General features: G+C 47.4%; 1 protein-coding gene across 2 annotated transcripts in view; it reads right to left on the bottom strand.

The window, feature by feature from the left end:
- Positions 1–539: 539 nt before the first annotated feature.
- Positions 540–19161, bottom strand: part of HK1 (hexokinase 1) — a 97312-nt gene continuing 78690 nt past the window's right edge. For both annotated transcript variants that reach the window (XM_036735079.1, XM_036735080.1), the window contains exons 10-18: positions 16611–16915; positions 16072–16220; positions 15131–15250; positions 14685–14780; positions 13848–13947; positions 8041–8224; positions 5142–5297; positions 4142–4375; positions 540–2640 (exon numbers count right to left, since the gene is read on the bottom strand). In XM_036735079.1, coding sequence (XP_036590974.1) covers positions 2490–2640; positions 4142–4375; positions 5142–5297; positions 8041–8224; positions 13848–13947; positions 14685–14780; positions 15131–15250; positions 16072–16220; positions 16611–16915 — 1495 coding nt within the window. In that variant the 3' untranslated portion in view covers positions 540–2489. The remainder of the gene's footprint in view (positions 2641–4141; positions 4376–5141; positions 5298–8040; positions 8225–13847; positions 13948–14684; positions 14781–15130; positions 15251–16071; positions 16221–16610; positions 16916–19161) is intronic.

Here is a 19161-nt window from a genome sequence, read left to right as displayed (position 1 = left end):
CTCTATGGTCCCTCCAACTCTGAATCGATGCACCTATGAATATACACCTCAGGGAAGGCAGACACGGATTCTGGACCTTTGGTGGGGAGGGAATCAGGGCAGGGGAGACAAGGCAGATGACATCCATGAGCTGCTCACTTCTACTGGGGTTGGTTGTTCAAATCACTGTCCCTCGTCAGAGATAGCAACGAATAAGCTGAGAACAGGATGGGGCCTTGTTTAGAAACCCACACGCATCCTGCACTGACTCTAGGGTCCCCTGTAGAAAGAGCCTCAGGAGACAACCAAACATCAGTTGTATTTACCCAGGAGCCTGCCTGTCCACTGTGCGCTGGTGAGGGCTGTTCACTGGCTCCACGACCTTAAGACCGCACCGATGAGACCATAACTGGGTTCCCCATGAGATCATGACAGCCACCCCCAGTTTCCAAGGAACACTGGGCCTGGACCAGTTCAATGTTAAAAAAAAAACCCTCTTCTCCTTCTGAGATACCACACCTTCTTCCCCAAGATTCTCCAGAAAAAATGATTCCACACCATTGAGCCGACATCAAAAAATTTTAATGATGTTTGTCTGTTTTCTCCACAAATAGCACTGTGCCGCGGGCACGGTCACTGCCGATGCAACATATGGAAAGATTTCCTCCCTGTCCTAACCAAGTGGGCATGCAGTCCCTGAAGGTGGACACACCACAAACTGTAGTAACAGCAAAGCAGACGAACGTGGCACCTCACAACATTCAGTCAATCACAGTGCGTCAGGACACAAATGGAATCCATGAAGGAGGAGGGGAGGGAATTCAAGATGGCGGCTGGGGACAAGGAAGCCAGAGGCTGAGACTCTCTTGGAGGCAGAGTGGAGTTGGGGGTTGGGGCCAGGTGAATGCCTCCCACGGGAGGGAGTACCTCATGAACAGGAAGAGATAAAAATGGAGCCTGTCAACTTCACCTGGCCCTGGCAGGGCACACGCCAGTTCAAAGGATCGCTAGTGTTTGCATGGGAACAACTGGTCAGGGGAGCATTTATTTAGCTTCATGACTCCAGGTTAGGCCAAAGAGGGACAGAAGGGCCTTGGTTTGGAAATGGCAGGTAGAAGAGCGGTTATTCCCATCTCCTCATGAAATTCAAACCAGGCCCTCCCATCTCCAATTCTAGATGGTCCAGTGAAAAAACACCAGCTCTGGGTTCAAATCCTGCCTCTGAGCTGCGAGTCGCTCTAACTTCTGAGGTCCCTTCTCATTTCATCTCTATCATTCTGGGGTTTTAAGTGGCTTCCCCTGGGCCCCAGCTTGGGGAGGTAAGGAGGCCAGTGAGACCGACTCATCATTTCATTTGGTTACCCCTCATCATGATGGGGTGAAGGGGGCACTCTGACTGGAGACTACTGGCAGAGTGAGGGGGGCTGGCAGGATGACTGCTGGGATACAGTACTAGACACAGGGAGGGAGAGACTCTCATCACACACAACACGGAAAGGTGGACAATACACAGTCACACCACATCGAGTCTTTCTGGGCAGGGCTGGGGAGAAGGGTGGGCTTAGGGACATGAACCAACCAGAACCCCTCCAAATTCACAGGAATCTACAGGGCATTTTGGTTTGGCCACACTTTGAGAAGGAGCCCCCCTCCCACAGCCACAACTGGCCCAGTGACTGTTGGAATGGTACAGAGTTTACAGAGTCACACAAGACACGGCCCGTGAAAACAATGAGGCAGTCCAAGGATAAAACGGGAAGCAAGAGAGAGCCTTCAGGGAACAAAGGGGAGAAGAACTGAGGTGAGGCCCCTTCCAGACCCTCCCTCCGAGAGACACACACACACACACACACACACACACACACACACACACACACACACACGCACCCACGCAGGGCTAGACCATCAGATGCAGCAGGCAATCACCAGACCCTCACAGCACGGCCCGGCACAGCCCCTTCCCAACAGGGACCTTAGGAAGTGAGATGGCTGGCTTTCGCTACTGGGACGGAAGGAGCCCTCTGATTTTGGAGTAACTCTGGGGCAGCCATGGGTGTCTAGACACAATTTGCCGTGATAATACATTTCACAGAGAGGACGTGTTCCCGAGGGCAGCAGGGGAGTAGAGTCTATTGGGCGGCTGGAACTTTTCACGTCAAATCAATAAATAACTTAGATGACTATATAAATTAGGAACTGACTTCACTAACTCACGTGTGGAAACTGGACAACCCAATGGAAATGAAAACATGCAGAACAGTGACGGGGGAGGACAGAAGGTGGCAGGGCAGGGCAGGAGGGATGGGGCTCCCGGGTGAGAGATATTATCAACAGCACACACTTAATTTTGCACCCAAGTTCTTTATGCCTTGAGGTGTACAGGGCTCCATACGTCGGCAGGGTCCGGTGTGCGTTCAGTTCAGGCTACCCAAGGAAGGAAAATGGAGGAGTGCACAGAGGGGGGGGGGGAAGGGGGGAGAGGCTTCTCCTGGTTGGGGCGGGGGGGGCTCTTAGCTGGCCTTGGCCTTGGCCTCGCGGAGCCTCACCCCGACGGCCGAGATGAGAGCCGCTCCCTTCCCACTGCCGTCTTCTGAGAGGAGGAATTTCACCTTACAGTTGGGGGCCAACTCGTTCACGGTCTGCTGCATGACCTTGGAGAAGCTACAAGAGAGGAAGAGAGGGGGGCGGTGGAGGGGGATGTCGCCAACATTCGCTGGCTAGAACCCCCACCTCTTGGGTCCCTGAGAATACAAAGGAGTCCTCCGATAACCTGGGTTTGAATCCTCGTCCTGGTCCTTCCCTGCCCTGGACAACTTTCTTGGTTTCTGAGGGGATCAGGCTGTATGGCCCGAGGTTCTTCATGATCCCAAGAAGGGTGGGCAGAGGGGGAGCGGCTTGGCACAGGGGACTTGGAATCAGGAAGAGCCTGACACTGAGGGACCCTGGCCAAGTCACGTAATTCTGTTCCTCATTTTTCTCACCTGTAAAAAGGGGATAATCAGAGTACCTCTCCAACTCCCAGGGCTGCTAGAAGGATCAAAGGAGATGACATAGGGAAAGCACTTGGCAAAACCGAAAAGCATCACAGAAATAATAGCTAGGAGGAGGAAGCGGCGGGGGAGGAGGAGGAGGAAGTAGAGGGAGAGGAGGAGGAAGTGGAGGGAAAGGAGAAGATGAGGAAGAAAAGGAAGTGAAAGAGGAAGAGGAGGAGAAGGAGAGGAGGGGGACAAGAAGAGGAAGGGAAGAAAGAGGAAGAGGAGGAAAAGAAAGAGGAGGAAGAAGAGGAGGAGGAAGTGGAAGAGGAGGAAGAGAAAGAGGAGGAGGAAGAGGAAGTGAAAGAGGAACAGGAAGAGAAGGAGAAGAGCGGGACAAGAAGAGGAAGAGAAGAAAGAGGAAGAGGAGGAAGACAAAGAAGAGGAAGAGGAGGAGGAGGGAAGGAGAAGAAGAGGAGGAAGTGGAAGAGGAGAGGAGGAAGTAGAGGAGGAGGAGGAAGTGGAGGGAGAGAAGATGAGGAAGAAGAGGAAATGAAAGAGCAAGAGAAGGAGAAGGAGAAGAGGGGGACAAGAAGAGGAAGAGAAGAAAGAGGAAGAGGAGGGGAGGAGAAGAGAAGGAAGTGGAAGAGGAGGAGAGAAGGAAGAGGAGGAGGAAGAAGTGGAAGAAGAGGAGGGGAGGAGGAAGTGGATGGGGAGGAGAAGAAGAGGAGGAGGAGAGGGAGGAGAGGGGGCAGAGAAAGAAGAGGAAATGGGAAAGTTGTGGAAACAGAATGTATAGGACATGGCAAATGAACTGAGGACAAAAGTGAAGAAGCAATAGTCAAAGATGATTCCAAAGATGTCTAGGGGAGCGAACAAGCACTTATTAAGCTCCTACTGTGTACCACGTACTGTGCCTTATAAATATTATTGAATTTGACTGAGATGATGATACTGCCCTTGAAAGGAACAGGAATTCTCAAGGAGAGGACAATCTAGCGGCAAGAAGACAAACATAATAGCCATGAGAAAACGCCCCAGTAGGGGCGCCTGTAAAATGAGCTGGAGAAAGAAACGGCACAGACCACTCCAGAAAACTCCAAATGGGGTCATGGAGAGTCAGAGGTGCGGCTGAGCTCTGCCTCCCAGGAAGTGCGTGGGCAGGAACTGAAGCCAAGAATAAGACTTACTGAGGATGAAGTTTGTAAAGCGTCCCATCGACTCCCACGGCCACATTCAGCGTCTTCAGGCCCCTGTTTTCCTTGATCTTTTCCACGACGGCTGCCATCCCGGCCCCACAGACCTGGGCAGCCCTCCTGGACACGATCCCGCAGACCTTCTTGACGAGGATACTGTCATCACAGGTGCTGTTCAGGCCCAGATCCTGCAGGATTGTTCGCACTTGGAGCAGGGCTAACCTATCGCTGCAAGAAGGAAAGGATAAGGCACCAGTCAGCTGGTGACACGGATCTCCGAGCAGTCCGCCAAAGTTCCCAGTGAGAATCATGGAGACAGAGCTGGCTTTGAAGTCTGCCTCCCTGCGACGATGACTCTTGGTAGAGCATTTCCAGTGAGCGTAGACTTTGCTCTAGGAGGAACCCCAAGGACCATCTGGTTCAACTCCCTCATTTGACAAATAAAGAAACGGAGATCTAGCAAAGTTCTTACATGATAGAGCTAGAGCCAGAAGCGACCTCAGAGACCGCCTAGTCCAACCCCCCTCTTTTTACAGAAAAAGAAACTGAGGCCCAGGAAACTGAATCGTAAGGGTAGGATTTGAACCCAGGGACTCTTGACTCCAGGACCAGAGTTCTTGACACTATTAATACCACGCTGATTTCTATTTTTATGTTTTCAAAGTACTTATATCCTTGTGAGGTTGGAAATTCAATTCGACAAGCATTTAATAAGCACCTGCCATATGCTGGGGGGACAGGATAAAATTGAAATGAATCTTTCCTCAAGGACAAGCAGTTTTCATTCAACTGGGGAAAACAATAGGTACAAAGACGCAAAATATTTTTGGTGGGAGGAAGTGGGGAATCAAGTAAGGCTGAGCCTTGACTAGAGTCAGGGCACAGTCCAGGTGACTATCCCCATTTTACAGATGAGGTTACTGGGGCCCATTGGGGACCTGCCTGCGATTTAACATGGTACAAGCCCAGGCTCTCCCTCTTGCTGTTCACTTACCTTTCGATCTGAGATAGGAACTTGGTCTTAAAGATTCCCCGGGTTTTCAAGGCCTCAGAGATCTGACCTCGGAACAGGAAACCCTTTCGAGTGAAGTCGATTAAAATGTTTCGGACGATCTCTCCCAGGTACATGCCACTAATCATCTTCTCATACCTGAAACAGAGAGGGAAGAGGCGTCACATTGGGAAGGAGCCAACAACAGCATCCCAGCCTCCGTGGGATTCTACACAGCAAGCTTCCCCAGAGCGTCTCGGAGGGCTCCACCGACATCCCCAACAGTTCACCTCCCTGCGTAAGAGGCAGGCTGATGGGGATTCAGCCAGGGGAATTCCCAGAAAAACATGGTGTCCAAAGAGAAAGGAAACCTAAAAAAGAAAAAAAAAGCCAAGGCTCTCACCTCCGAGCCTGAGCCTCACTGTCAGAGGAGAGGATGAGATTGGAAAAGATTTTGAGCCAGAGAGGATTTCAGAAGCCACCGAGTTCAACCCTTTACAGATAAGGAAACTGAGGCACATGAGAGAAGTGACATACACAGGGTCACCCAGCTAGTAATTGTCTGAGATGGGATTTAAACCCATAAGTTCAGGGCTCACGCAGGCAGGATTTTTAGGGTCAATAAGGGTAAAGATAGAGCAACCCCAGGCATTGCTCTCACTTAGCTAGAAGGGCAGCACGTAACAGAAGTGTCCTTCCCCTGTGGCTCAGGACATAGCCTGCTGCTTGACCAACTGCCCAAGCCATACCCTTGTGCATTAGACCAAGAATGACAGACAGACCTAGGGACTCATCGACTATTAGACCTGGAAGGAGTCTCAGAGACTGTCTGGGTAAACCATCCCCTTTTACACAAGAAGCAGCTAAGGACTGTGGGGAAGAAGGAAATGACTAAGCCAAGGGACTGTCGGCTATTAGACCGTGCTATCATCATACCGGGTGTTCCTAAAGTCTGGACACAGGCAAAAATGCATATTTTCAAGAAATGAAATGATAGAAATTTTCAACAACATTTTATTTAACTGGAATATTAACAAGTAACATCTTCAACTTCAAATAACATCATTTGATTTCATATACATATTCCAAGACTGAATGTGCTAAAATTGAAGGCAATGTGGAGTTATTAAGTTACTGCATCAAGTTCACGTGAATCTTGCAAAGCGCATCAACCTTTGCATCGCAAATGATGGAAATCATATTGAAGATGTTATTTGTTAATATCCCAATTAAATAAAATGTGGTTGAAAATTTCATTCATTTCACTTCTTAAAAATATGTGTCCAAACTTTAGGAACACTCTGTATATCATGTGTTCAAAAGCTGGGTTCAAGTTGGATTTGAATTTGGAGGAGCTGGGTTCAGATCTCACCTCTGACATCTGCAGCCTACATAACCTTGGGCAAGTCACTTTTTTGGGCCTCAGTTTCCTCACCTGTAAAATGACAGAGTTGTACTAGAGAACCCATCAAGGTCAGTTCTCTAGATAGATGATAGATAAGATGCTTGTAAGGTCCCCTCTCTGAGTGCATGATCTCATGATTGTCTCTCCTTTTCTCAATACTGGAGGTCGCCCTACATCAACTACAGAAGAGTTTCTGAGCAGGATTATTCCCTGGTGCAGCCCTAAGAGGAAGCCTTCCTAGCTGATGACACCTTTCAACAGCCTTTACTAATAAGCAAGGTCCCAGGACCTGCCCTTGGTAGCATCCTAAAACCACCAGGTGGCGCCAAATACTTCCAACATGGTTCCATCAACATCTGAGTTGCTTGGACACCACCAGTTAAACAGAAAAGCAATGATGTCAGGAAGGAAGCGGCCCAGGAAAAATTCCCTTCTTCTACTCCAGCAGAGTTATAAAAGGGTGTGCCTATCCTGGTAGTGTGATGTGGATGGTAGTCGTGAGACCTGTGAGGGACTTTGTAGAGGGGAGTTCTCATTCTGGTTGGGTCCCTCCTCCATAGGCTTGTGGAAGATCCACTGCTCAAAGTCACCTTGGAGGGAATAGAAGCCCGGAGAAAGGACATGGCTTGCACAAGGTCACCCAAGTAGTTCGTGACAGAGCTAAGATCTGAAGCCAGGGTCCTAGTCATTCCACTTTTCATCCACTTCCCACAAACATTCTGGGGTTTCTAGTAAAAATAAAGAACTTTAAACTCATCTGTGGCTTCACCCCAATGGTAGCTAAAAGGTTACTAGGACTGTGGGGCTGGAGTTTCCCTGAATGCAGTAGACAAAAGTCCTAGGGAGATTCTGGGAAAGTCACAGAGATCAGAGCGCCAAAAAACTGTCTCATGACAAGAAGAAACTAAGAGATTTACAAGGGGTATTTGTTGGGCAGTGGGTGGGGAATTTGAGCCCTGGGTTCAAATGCTTTCTCCAACACTGACTGGTGTCCTTGACTAATTCCTTCATCTGTAGAATGCTCACACCTCTTGGATAAGATGGGAGTCACCATCTCTATTCCTTGCAGTAAGGCGGAGGACCACCAGGCCTTCCCCAAGGGCTTCCTACAGCCCTCTAGGCTTTCTCTGAAGATCTCCCACAGTAACCTGCACTCTAGTGATGTCCCAACCTAAGAACCCTCGGGCTTTGCCACCTTCCCTAGGGCTGAACCCTTACGAACTTTCTTACATGTTGTGTCCCCCAATTGGAGTGTGATTTTCCTGAGGGCAAGGATTATCCAGCCTTTTCTATATGTGTCCCCAGCACTTAGCACAGTGCTTGGCACATAGGAGGCTCTTAAATACGCCTACCTTCCCTCCTTCCTTTCTTTGCTTTCCTCTCTCACTCCCTCCCCCCCTTCCTTCCTTTCTCCTTTCTTTCCTCCTTCCTTCCCTTTATGGAAAAATTCACTTCTCTCAACCGCATTCTGCATCTCACTGACCCCTAGACAGATACCTTTGTTTGCCAGTATTGAGGGAATAATCATCCACAATTCTGTCAAACTCTGTCCTAATGTCTTCCAGGCACCCGTTGTCCCCAAAAGCACCCCACTCCATGTTGATGCACATCCGTCCCTCGTTTCCCTCGACCATCTCAATATTCTTCATCTCTTCCATGTAGCAGGCGTTGCTTCCGGTCCCTGAATTGGACAAAAAATGGAAAAGAATGGAAAGAATCAGTAGTTTCACACAACTACAGATCAAGGGCTGGCAAGCACTTTTCTAAAATATCTAGTTTGCCCCACCCCACATCTTACAGAAGAGGAAACATGATACGCCCAAGGTCAGGCAGGGAGTAAGGAGAAGAAACAGGGATTGGAGCCAGGTTCTCTGACCCCAAATCTAGCACTTTCTATGCTCAGGATTCTTTGGATACTTGGTCTCTATGGAGGTCATGACTTTGTGACTTTACAGCCTGGTATTACAGAAAGAATAAAGTTTCAAGTTAAAGGACTTGGGTTCAAATCCAGCCTGTACCACTTATTACCTGTGTGACCCTGGGCACGACTTTCAGCAATTCCCTATACACTAAAACTCTCTACCTCACTGCCTTCATAAAGATTTTCATCCCCTCAGGAAGAGGCTCTTTTTTAAAATTAATTTATTTATTTTTAGTTTTTCAACATTCACTTCCATAAGTTTTAAATTTTCTCCACCTCCCTCCCCTTCCCAAGACAGCACGCAATCCAATATAGGCTCTACATATACATTCTCATTAAACATATTTCCACATTGGTCATGTTGTATAGAGGAATCAGAACAAATGGGAGAAACCATGAGAAAGAAAAAACAAAACAAAACCAAAAAAAAGAGAGCAAATAGTCTGTTTTGATCTACACTCCGACTCCATTGTTTCTTTCTCTGATGTGGATGGCATTTTCCATCATGAGTCCTTTGGAAAAGTTTTAGGTCCTTGCAATGCTGAGAAGGGCTGAGTCGACCAAAATCAGTCATCACACACTGTGGCTGTTACTGTGGACAACGTTCGCCTGGCTCTGCTCCCCTCACTCAGTATCAGTTCCTATGAGTCTTTCCCAGGTTTTTCTGAATCGTTTCTTGTTTTGTTTGTTTGTTTGTTTGTTTTTGGCAATTGGGGTTAAGTGACTTGCCCAAGGTCACACAGCTAGTACGTGTGTCAAGTGTCTGAGGCTGCATTTGAACTCAGGTCCTCCTGACTCCAGGGCCAGTGCTCTACTCACTGCGCCACCTAGCTGCCCCCAGCTCCTCGTTTCTTAGAGCACAATAGTATTCCATTACATTCATATACCACAACTTGTTTAGCCATTCTCCAATTAATGGGCATCCCCTCAATTTCCAGTGCTCGGCCACTGCAAAAAGAGCTGCTATAAATATTTTCGTATATGTGGATCCTTTTCCCTTTTTTGTGATCTCTTTGGGATACAGCCCTAGAAGTGGTATTGCTGGGTCAAAGGGTATGCACATTTTTATAGCCCTTTGGGCATAGTTTCAAATTGCTCTCCAGAATGGCTGGATCAATTCACAACTCCACCAATAATGTAGCAGTGCTCCAATTTTTCCCACATCTTCTTCAGGAAGAGGATCTTAAGGAGGAAAGAACCTACTTCAACTAATTCATACTAAGAAGGTAATGACTGAAGGTTTTGTGGGCAAACCTTCAGGTGCTTTTATACTTCAAAGGCCACAAAATGTTAAAGAGCCAAGGAGGGCCTGGGATCCATTTTGGGTGAGATTCTCTACAGAAAACTCAAGGAAGGCTGGAGCATAAGAACAGCAGAAAAGGACAGATGGGTGTAGTGTATCCAGATGAAGAGTGGCCACTGATGCTACGGTACCAGGATTGTTCTGGTAACAAACACTGGAACCTTAGGCTCTATGGCCCCCAGAGTACCGAGTAGGGAGTCCTGCTCATACAATGCCCAGAGAATAGACGTTCAAAATGAGTGTTTGCAAAAGCAGAGCCAGGAAATCAACAGAGAATCAACAAAAATCAACCCAACAAAGGCAAGCATAGCTCAGGAGAAGAGACAGGAGAATCCACTCCTGCCCTTGATGGCAGAAATCAACAAGGCAATAAGCATTTATTAAGCACCTATTGTGTACTCACTGCTGGGGATGCAAAAATAGTCCCTGTCCTCAAGGAACTTAGAGTCTAATGGGGGGGGGGGGAACCACCTGCAAATCACTATGTGCAAACAAGATCTGTGTAGGAGATGGAGGTACCTCAGAGGGAAGGTGGAGGTGGGGCACCATGGGTGCTGAGCACCGCATAGACCACCACACTCAGGCATTTTGTTTATTTGGATTGTTCCCTGCTTCCCCTCCTCTTTCTTTCATATTTATTCTCTGCAACAAGGATGGCTTTCAGGAAAAGGGAAGGAACATGGAGGGATACCAGGAACCTTTTTAAAAACAAATTATGTGCTGGAGAAAGGAATGCATCCCCCCCACTCAAGCTGGCCTCTAGTGCACCGCTGGCACGTGGAGTTGAGAGCAGTACTGGAAGGCTGAGCTGGACTCTGCCTAGGGCAGGCAGTACCTGTTAGAGGCAGCATGAATGGCCTGAGGGTCCATGGGGCAGGACCCAAGGGCCATCTGTCTGTCTGGCATGTCCTGGGGGAGATTCTTTTGGAGCAGAAGGCCCAGGACGTTCCCATAGTGAGTTGAGGTGGGTTTAAATCCTGCCTCTGATACTGCTGTGTGACCCTGGCCAGGCTCTTCACCTGCCTGCCTCAGTTTCCCCATTCATAATATGAAAACCTCCCAGGGCCCTTCCACCTCTCCCATAGGGAAGCCGGCCCCAGAGTCTCTAATCTGCTAGAAGGTGACTCAGGGTTTCTGGATTCAGCTCTAAACGTCAAGAGTTCCCTTTAGCCTGTGACTCACTTCCAGGGGAGCCTCCAACCCAGCTGCCATTCCTTGGGGCTGGGTGTGTTTTTTTGGGCAGCAGGGCAAACCACACTGGGTCCCAAATCTGCCTTGTCACCCTACCTCGGCATTTTCAGATCCAGCCCCAGACAAGGGAGAGAGAATTTTGCAAAAGAAGAAGGGAAAAGGGCCCCAAAGGAAGGTTCTTTTATGGAGGATCCTCAGCATTTTTTACAGGAATTGAAAAAAAAATCCCAGCCCTGGCTCTTTGGTCAGGTGGCTCAGCAGCTGGTGGGCCCTGGAAATGTCTTGTTGAAGCCTGGACTGTGGGGGGTTGGGGGAGGGTCAGGGGGACCCCGGCCTTCCTTCTGAGCATTTGTAACTCATGCCAAACAATCACTTTAGAATCATGAAATAATTGGTCTCACGCCCCTCCCTTCTCTCCCCAGGGAAATAAACAGCAAGCAGTGTCATCCCAAGGATCCTCCACACCAGGATAGGTTCTTGGTCAACTGGCTCTTGAAACCACTGTTGTGGAGACCCCAGGAACCTCAGGGGTCATCCAAGCCAACTCTGGCCTCTAACAGATGAGCAAAGTAAGGCCCGGAGAGGATTTGGGATGGTGAGGCAAGCTTGACACCTAGCCGTGATATATACTGTCTTCATGGATGTCTGTCTTCTGTTTATAACACTGACTCATTCCCCTCCAATATCATCCCCCCCACCCTTCAAGCACCAGGCTTAAAGCCTTTTACCAAAGAGGTACTTGAGAAACATTTACTATCTTCAACGAGCATTTATTAAGTGCCTATTATATGCCGGGTCCTAGGTCTGTGTACGAGGCACCAAACATTGGGCTCTGTATACAGACGGCAGCTAATAAATGTTGGATTATCTTCAATGAGCATTTATTAAGCACTTATTATATCTAAGGCCCTATGTCCATACTCTCAGTACCACGCAAAGGGCCTTATACACAGAAGGCATTTAATAAATATTTAATTATCTTTTATAAGCATTTATTAAGCACCTATTATCCACAAGGCCCTCTCTGTTCATACTCCCAGCAGGAAAGGCATTTGATAAATGTTTCATTATCTTTAGCAAGTATTTATTAAGCTCCTATTACAGACGAGGTCCTTTACCGATAGCACCGAGCAAAGGGCCTCGTACCCAGGATTATTATGGGCAAGGTTATATTCTAGGTGCCATGTTTCCAAAGATAAAACAAAAATAGGCCTCGATCTCAAGAAGCTTACATTGTGCTGTTCTGAAAGAAGGCTGCTTAATAAACGCTGAATTACATTGAACAAACCAATATTCCTTAAATAGCAGGCCTCATGGTGCACTGGAGGACCTAGTTTCTAATCCTGCCTCTGACCTCACTCCCTGGTGTTACCCTGGGCAAACCACACATCATCCCTCTGGGCCTCAGTTTCTTCATCTGTAAAACAAGGGTGTTGTACTACATGACCTCTGAGGTCCCCCCCAGCTCAAGATCAATGACTTCGATATCAATGTGCTCCAATGCATCCATGACCTCACTGACATGGGAATTCCCTGCAAAAGGTCTCAAATAGCAACCCATCCACGCCTGCCCATCCCAGGACACTCTGACCCATGCCTTCCCATAAAATCACATGAGGTCTGCTCAAGGGGCTCGAGCTCCTTCTTGCATTCTCCCAGCTAACCAAGGAAACACATGCAGTAAGTACATAAAAAGTGTTCCATCGACTTTTTAATTTGACCCCAGTGCAGATTCTCCAGATAAGCTCTACAGTGGCTTTAAAATTCACACCTTTAGGAAGAGACCTTATAAACCACATGAAGCAGAGAACATTAGAACAAAAGGCCAGGCAGGGGGCAGAAGCAGCGTCCTTAAGTCTGGTCAGTGTCTAGTAGCTTCCCATCTCCCTTTTCAGGCCTAGCTCCCATCTTGGGCTCCTGCGCCCTGTTTTCCCCAGGTCTCACGTACCTAATGATCTCCTGTTAGCCTTTGGCTGTCAAACTTGGCCTGGAGTCAGGAAGACCTGAGCTCAAACCTGGTTTCAGACACTTATTAGCTATGAGACCCTGACCAAGTCACTTAATCTCTGCTTACCTCAGTTCACTCAACTAAAAAAATCTTATTGTGAGGATCAGATGTGGTAATATTTGTAAAAAGCACAATGCCTTGCATACGGTAGGGGTTCTATAAATGCTTGTTCCCTATCCCTTCCCCACTGCTTTCAATCAGAGGGTTTCTCAGGCCTATCTCTCCATACTTCAGCCACCAGGACCAACATACCCTCTGCCCCAGCAATCCCATAAATCAAACCCACACAAATGTGTCATCATATAAGGACTCAGTGAAAGAACTGGCATGTGCCTCCTGGAGACGATGGGTTAGATTTACTCTGCCTGGGCACGGAGAGGAGGGCAAAGAAGCCAATGTAGACTTTGAAGTCCAAGAAAAACTTCCTATCTGTGAAAACTATCCAAAAAGTAGAAGAGGATAGTGAAAAAGGCAGTGCCCTTCACCTTGGAGACCTTCACACAGAGGCTGAAGAGGACCCCTTGCTGGGGGTGCTAGAGGAGGGATTCCTTTGGTGTATGGGTTGGACTGGGTGGCCACTGAAGACCCTTCCAATTCTCAGACTCTGGGATTCTAGGTCAGAAGCTAATCATTTAATAAAATATCTCTTCAAGGGAACATGTTTTCAAAGATACCAGGAAAAAACACAAAGGAATTCTACCCTATAAACAACTGAAGGACTGTTACAACATTTGGGGCAAGTGAAGTGTTATGGGCACACCTCCAACGACACCAGAATGGGGACTCCCCAGTTATATCCGCAGCCTATAAGCAAGGCTGGCAATAATTACTGTGCTAATCCCCAGGAGGTACTGGGCACGCACAGCTCATCTGAGACTCACCTACAATGAGTCCAATCTCACAAGTCGGCTCTTCGTAGGCGCAGGTCATCATGGTGCCCACTGTGTCGTTGACCAACGCGACAACATCCAGGTCAAATTCCTTTGGAGAGAGCAAGATGGGGGAGGAGATTAGAGACAGCACAGACCTCGGGGTTTTTGATTGTTGTGTTTTAATAGGAGCCTGTAAAACATTCATGGGCCTCTTGGTTTTACCCATCTGGAGAACTATGTTTGGTTCTGGGGATCACAGTTCAGGAAAGGAAGCAGAAAGGCAGTGTGAGCCATGAATACAAGGCACTGGAAGATGTGAGTGTGAATCCTGCCTGTATGTTTACTCCTGGTGTGACCTTCTCTAAGATAAATATCCCCCACTCTCTTCACTGACCTCACCTGGCGTGTTTTCCAGTCCCCTAACCACTCTGGTCACCCTCCTTTGGAAGTGACCATCGTGCACGCTGTACAACAAAGAGCACCAACTTGAGATTCAGATAACACAGATTCAAATCCTGTTTCTGATGCTGTGTGACCTCAGGCAGGGCCCTGGGCCTCAGCTTCCCTACTTATAAAATGATGGGGTTGAGCTCTAGCGGGAGTGTGTGGCCCGGCCCCCTTGGGCAGACTGGTGAAGCCCAGAGGCCTCTACTCAGAAATAATGTTGTTTCTTGATCGAAAGAAATGCTAATGTAGCTAATAGAGAAATAGGCTTTGCATGACTTCACAGGGAGGTGCTATTCTCTGGGCCACATTCCCCCCACTCAGGTCCAGGCCGTGGGGACTCCCAAACACCCAGGCCGCAGAGGAGTAACCAGGTGGACCAAGGCAAGTCAAAGCTGTTACCTCTCTCCTTTTAATGGCTTCTCTCAGCAAGGTGGGCACATCGTTTCCTACACAGTTGCTTGCGTTGAATCCCTTAGTCCACGTGAGCAAGATGCCCTAAGGAAAGAAAAGGTTCATTTTTTAGTGACAGGCCACTCACAACACAGAAAACGTGACTTGTAAAATGGACAAGGATTAAAAACGATGACAAGCAATGATTCAAATACTTTAAAATCCCACAGCTTTCACAGTGCTTCCCCATTCACATTCATCAAAGACCAGTGAGGGAGAGATTGAGGCTTTTTGTAGCCTTGTCATACGACTAACGGAACGTGGCTTTGGCCAGCCCAATGAGCCTCCAGCAGATTCTCCTGGGAATGGGAGAAGTACAGGCTTCACTGAGGAGGGAGGGGCCCCAAGGAGCCAGATTTCTATCCCCCACAGACCCAAGACGCAGCACAACTCACCCCATCCAAGCTCGTCTGTTGGCAAGGGAAGGAAAAGGTGAAGCCTAGGGGCATCCGGGCACCCTTGATGCCCATGTAATCCAGAAAGTCAGAGATACAGGAGACAATGTGGTCAAAGAGCTGGAGGAGAGAGAGACAGAGAACCACACGTGACTCTCCCAGTGAGAGCCTGACCAGACCGACCCAGGCTGCCAAGCCCATGACCTGCATTCCAATCCTGCCCCATACGAGTCCCCTGGCATTTCTGAGCCTGTAAAGCGAGGCACCTGGATTCAATGACCTCCATGGTCTTTTCTAGATCTAAATCTACGACCTTATGATCTTCCTCCAGGATATGTCTTTCTGAGAGCTAGACTTGGAATCAGAGAGACTTGAGTTCAAATCCAGCCTCAGACCCTTACTAGTGGTGTGACCCTGGGCAAGTCACTCACTGCCTCAGTTTCCTCATCTGTAAAATAGAGAAAATAATGGTACCTCCCTCCCAAGACTGATGTGAGGATCCAATAAGATGGCATGTAAATCTTAAAGCACTATTTAAATCCTAGCTATTACTATTTTATTATCATTGTGGCAAAACACTCTTAAGACACTACGTAAATGCTAGCTATAACTCTTTTATGATTGTCGTTGTCATCACAGCAAAACCTTCACACTTTCAGTCCTCGAGGGTGCTACCTAGTTTTTCAAAGGGATTTAATAGAATTATTATTAAAAGATGTAATAGAATAGAAATAGAATTAAATATTGTTAAATACATTTAAATAAATATTCATTGAAATGAAATATTAGCAGATTAAATGATTACTCCTGGTGTGTGAGTACCTAACACCCCTCCCCCCCCAGAAGGAAGCAGTCGGCGCCTCTTCAGATACGGGCTGTAGCCCTGGGCACAGATGTGGTTTGGCTTGACCAGGAAAGGCCCGCCGGCGTCCTGCCCTCACCTCCTCCCCGGTGCCCTGCATCACTTCCTCAGGGATGGCGTAGATCTTGTTGTGCATTTCAACGCTTCTCTTCTTCCCACTTCGGATCTTCACCAGCAGGACCCGGAAGTTTGTGCCACCAAGATCAAGGGCCAGGAAGTCTCCGTTCTCTGCCAGGGAGCAAGAAGAGCGAGGAGGGTTAGGGCATCCTAATGGCCAGGCTGCCGCTCACTCAGAAACGCTCCCAGGTTCAAGAGGAAAGCTCAGATCGGAGAAATGAGTGCGCCAAGGACACAGACTGATGGCTCTCTCACACACACATACACACACACGTACACGCACATACATGTGCATGCACACACGGACTGAGGACATTCTCAGGCAGAGACCTGAAGGGAAGAAGGGCCCTGGGATGATGCGCTGACCTCTCCAAAGGGAACTCACAGGATTGATGGAGATGCCTAGAAATAGTGCTTCCGAGAGAAGACTCACTCCAGGTCCCCTGGGAAGTAATAGGGGCAGGCGGGATTGTGGCCCCTCCCTCACCCAGGGAAGCTCACCAGTCCCATCGGGGGTGCCACAGACAAAGGACGGCAGCATCTTCACTTTGGCCGTTTTGTTGGTCTTCTTCTGTAAGCCGAGGTCCATCTCTATCCGCATTCTGTTCTTCACCTGCATGAGTTGTTCCCTGCTGAGCTTGAGGGGGGCCAGTATCTCCTCCATCTGCCTGTGCTGCTCGGCCAAACGATAGGCCACAGCGGTCACCATGGCAGCCCCCTTCCCGCTCCCGCTCTCAGAGAGGACGAAGCGTACGTCGCAGTCAGGTACCAAGCGCCGCAGGGTCTTGTGGAATCGACGGGAATACCTAGTTGTATGAGGGGGGTCATGTTGTCAGATTCTGGGAGTCAATGTTGCACACGTCTCTCTGCCCCACCACCGCCATCACCCCACCTGTGCGCCATGATGTGAAGAGAAGCGGCAGTTATCTCAGAGATCATGGTTTATAGGTTTTGCCCCATATCCCCAAGAAATATGCAGAGCCTACTTAGGAAAAGGGGTCCGTGTTGGGGGAAAAATGTTTTCAAACCTATAAATTATCTGTTTATACAGGGTACCCCAAAGGTGGTTTTTTAAGTTTTAGGAAGCTTCCAAGGTAGTAAAGACAAAACCACACCAAGACTTTTGGGTCACTTTACCATGTTAACATTATCTTGCATTTATATGGAGCCTAGATGGTGTTGGGGGGAAGGGGATGGAGAAAAGGGAACAGCACACAGAACATTGGACCAAGAGTCAGGAACACCTGAATCCATCTCTTGCTTCAGTGACTCACTAACAGTGTGACTCTGGGTAAGGCACTGAATTTCTTTTTTTTTTTAAATTTATTTATTTAATATATTTAGTATTCAGCATTGATTTTCACAAGAGTTTGAATTACAAATTTTCTCCCCATTTCTACCCTCCCCCCCTCCCACTCCAAGATGATGTATATTCTGGTTGCCCTTTTCCCCAGTCAGCCCTACCTTCTGTCACCCCACTCCTCTCCCATCCCTTTTTCCCTTCCTTTCTTGTAGGGCAAGATAAATTTCTACACCCTACTCCCTGTGTATCTTATTTTTTAGTTGCATGCAAAACCTTTTTTTTTTGTTTTTGAACATCTGTTTTTAAAACTTTGAGTTCCAGATTCTCTCCCCTCTTCCCTTCCCACCCACCCTCCCTAAGAAGTCAAGCAATTCAACATAGGCCACATGTGTATCATTATGTATAACCCTTCTACAATACTCATGTTGTGAAAGACTAACTATATTTTGCTCCTTCCCAACCCATCCCCCTTTATTGAATTTTCTCCCTTGACCCTGTCCCCTTTCGAAAGTGTTTGTTTTTAATTACCTCCACCCCCATCTGCCCTCCCCTCCATCATCCCCCTTTTTTTTAATCTTCTTCCCTCTTCTTTCCTGTGGGGTAAGATACTCAATTGAGTATGTATGGTATTCCCTCCTCAGGTCAAATCTGATGAGAGCAAGATTCACTCATTCCCCCTCACCTGCCCTTTCCCCTCCTCCCACAGAACTGCTTCCTCTTGCCACCTTTATGCGAGATAATCCACCCCATTCTATCTCTCCCTATCTCCCTCTCTCAATATATTTCTCTCTCATCCCTTAATTTGATTTTATTTCTTTTAGATATCTTCCCTTCATCTTCAACTCACCCTGTGCCCGCGCTCTCTCTCTCTCTCTCTCTCTCTCTCTCCCTATATATATATATATGTATGTATATACACATAGATATATACATACATACACATTCACTTATATATATATAATATATATACACATAAACATATATATATATGCATATTCCCTTCAGCTACCCTAATACTGAGGTCTCAAGAATCATATACATCATCTTTCCACGTAGGAATGTAAACAAAACAGTTCAACTTTAGTAAGTCCCTTGCAATTTCTTTTTCTTGTTCTTTTTCTTGATTACCTTTTCATGCTTCTCTTGATTCTTGTGTTTGAAAGTCAAATTTTCTATTCAGCTCTGGTCTTTTCACTGAGAAAGCTTGAAAGTCCTCTATTTTATTGAAAGTCCATATTTTGCCTTGGAGCATGATACTCAGTTTTGCTGGGTAGGTGATTCTTGGTTTTAATCCCAGCTCCATTGACCTCCGGAATATTGTATTCCAAGCCCTTCGATCTCTTAATGTAGAAGCTGCCAGATCTTAGGTTATTCTGATTGTGTTTCCACAATACTCAAATTGTTTCTTTCTGGCTGCTTACAGTATTTTCTCCTTGATCTGGGAGCTCTGGAATTTGGCAACAATATTCCTAGGAGATTTCTTTTTAGGATCTATTTGAGGAGGCGATTGGTGGATTCTTTCAATTTCTATTTTGCCCTGTAGTTCTAGAATATTAGGGCAGTTCTCCTTGATGATTTCTTGAAAGATGATATCTAGGCTCTTTTTTGATCATGGCTTTCAGGTAGTCCAATAATTTTTAAATTCTCTCTCCTGGATCTATTTTCCAGGTCAGTGGTTTTTCCAATGAGATATTTGACATTGTCTTCCATTTTTTCATTCTGTTTTATAATATCTTGATTTCTCATCAA

This window comes from Trichosurus vulpecula, chromosome 8 (assembly GCF_011100635.1).
Source record: "Trichosurus vulpecula isolate mTriVul1 chromosome 8, mTriVul1.pri, whole genome shotgun sequence".
NCBI classification, from domain to species: Eukaryota; Metazoa; Chordata; class Mammalia; order Diprotodontia; family Phalangeridae; genus Trichosurus; species Trichosurus vulpecula.
The sequence above is the reverse complement of the archived record's forward strand: the minus strand, read 5'-3'. Positions and strand labels throughout refer to the sequence as shown.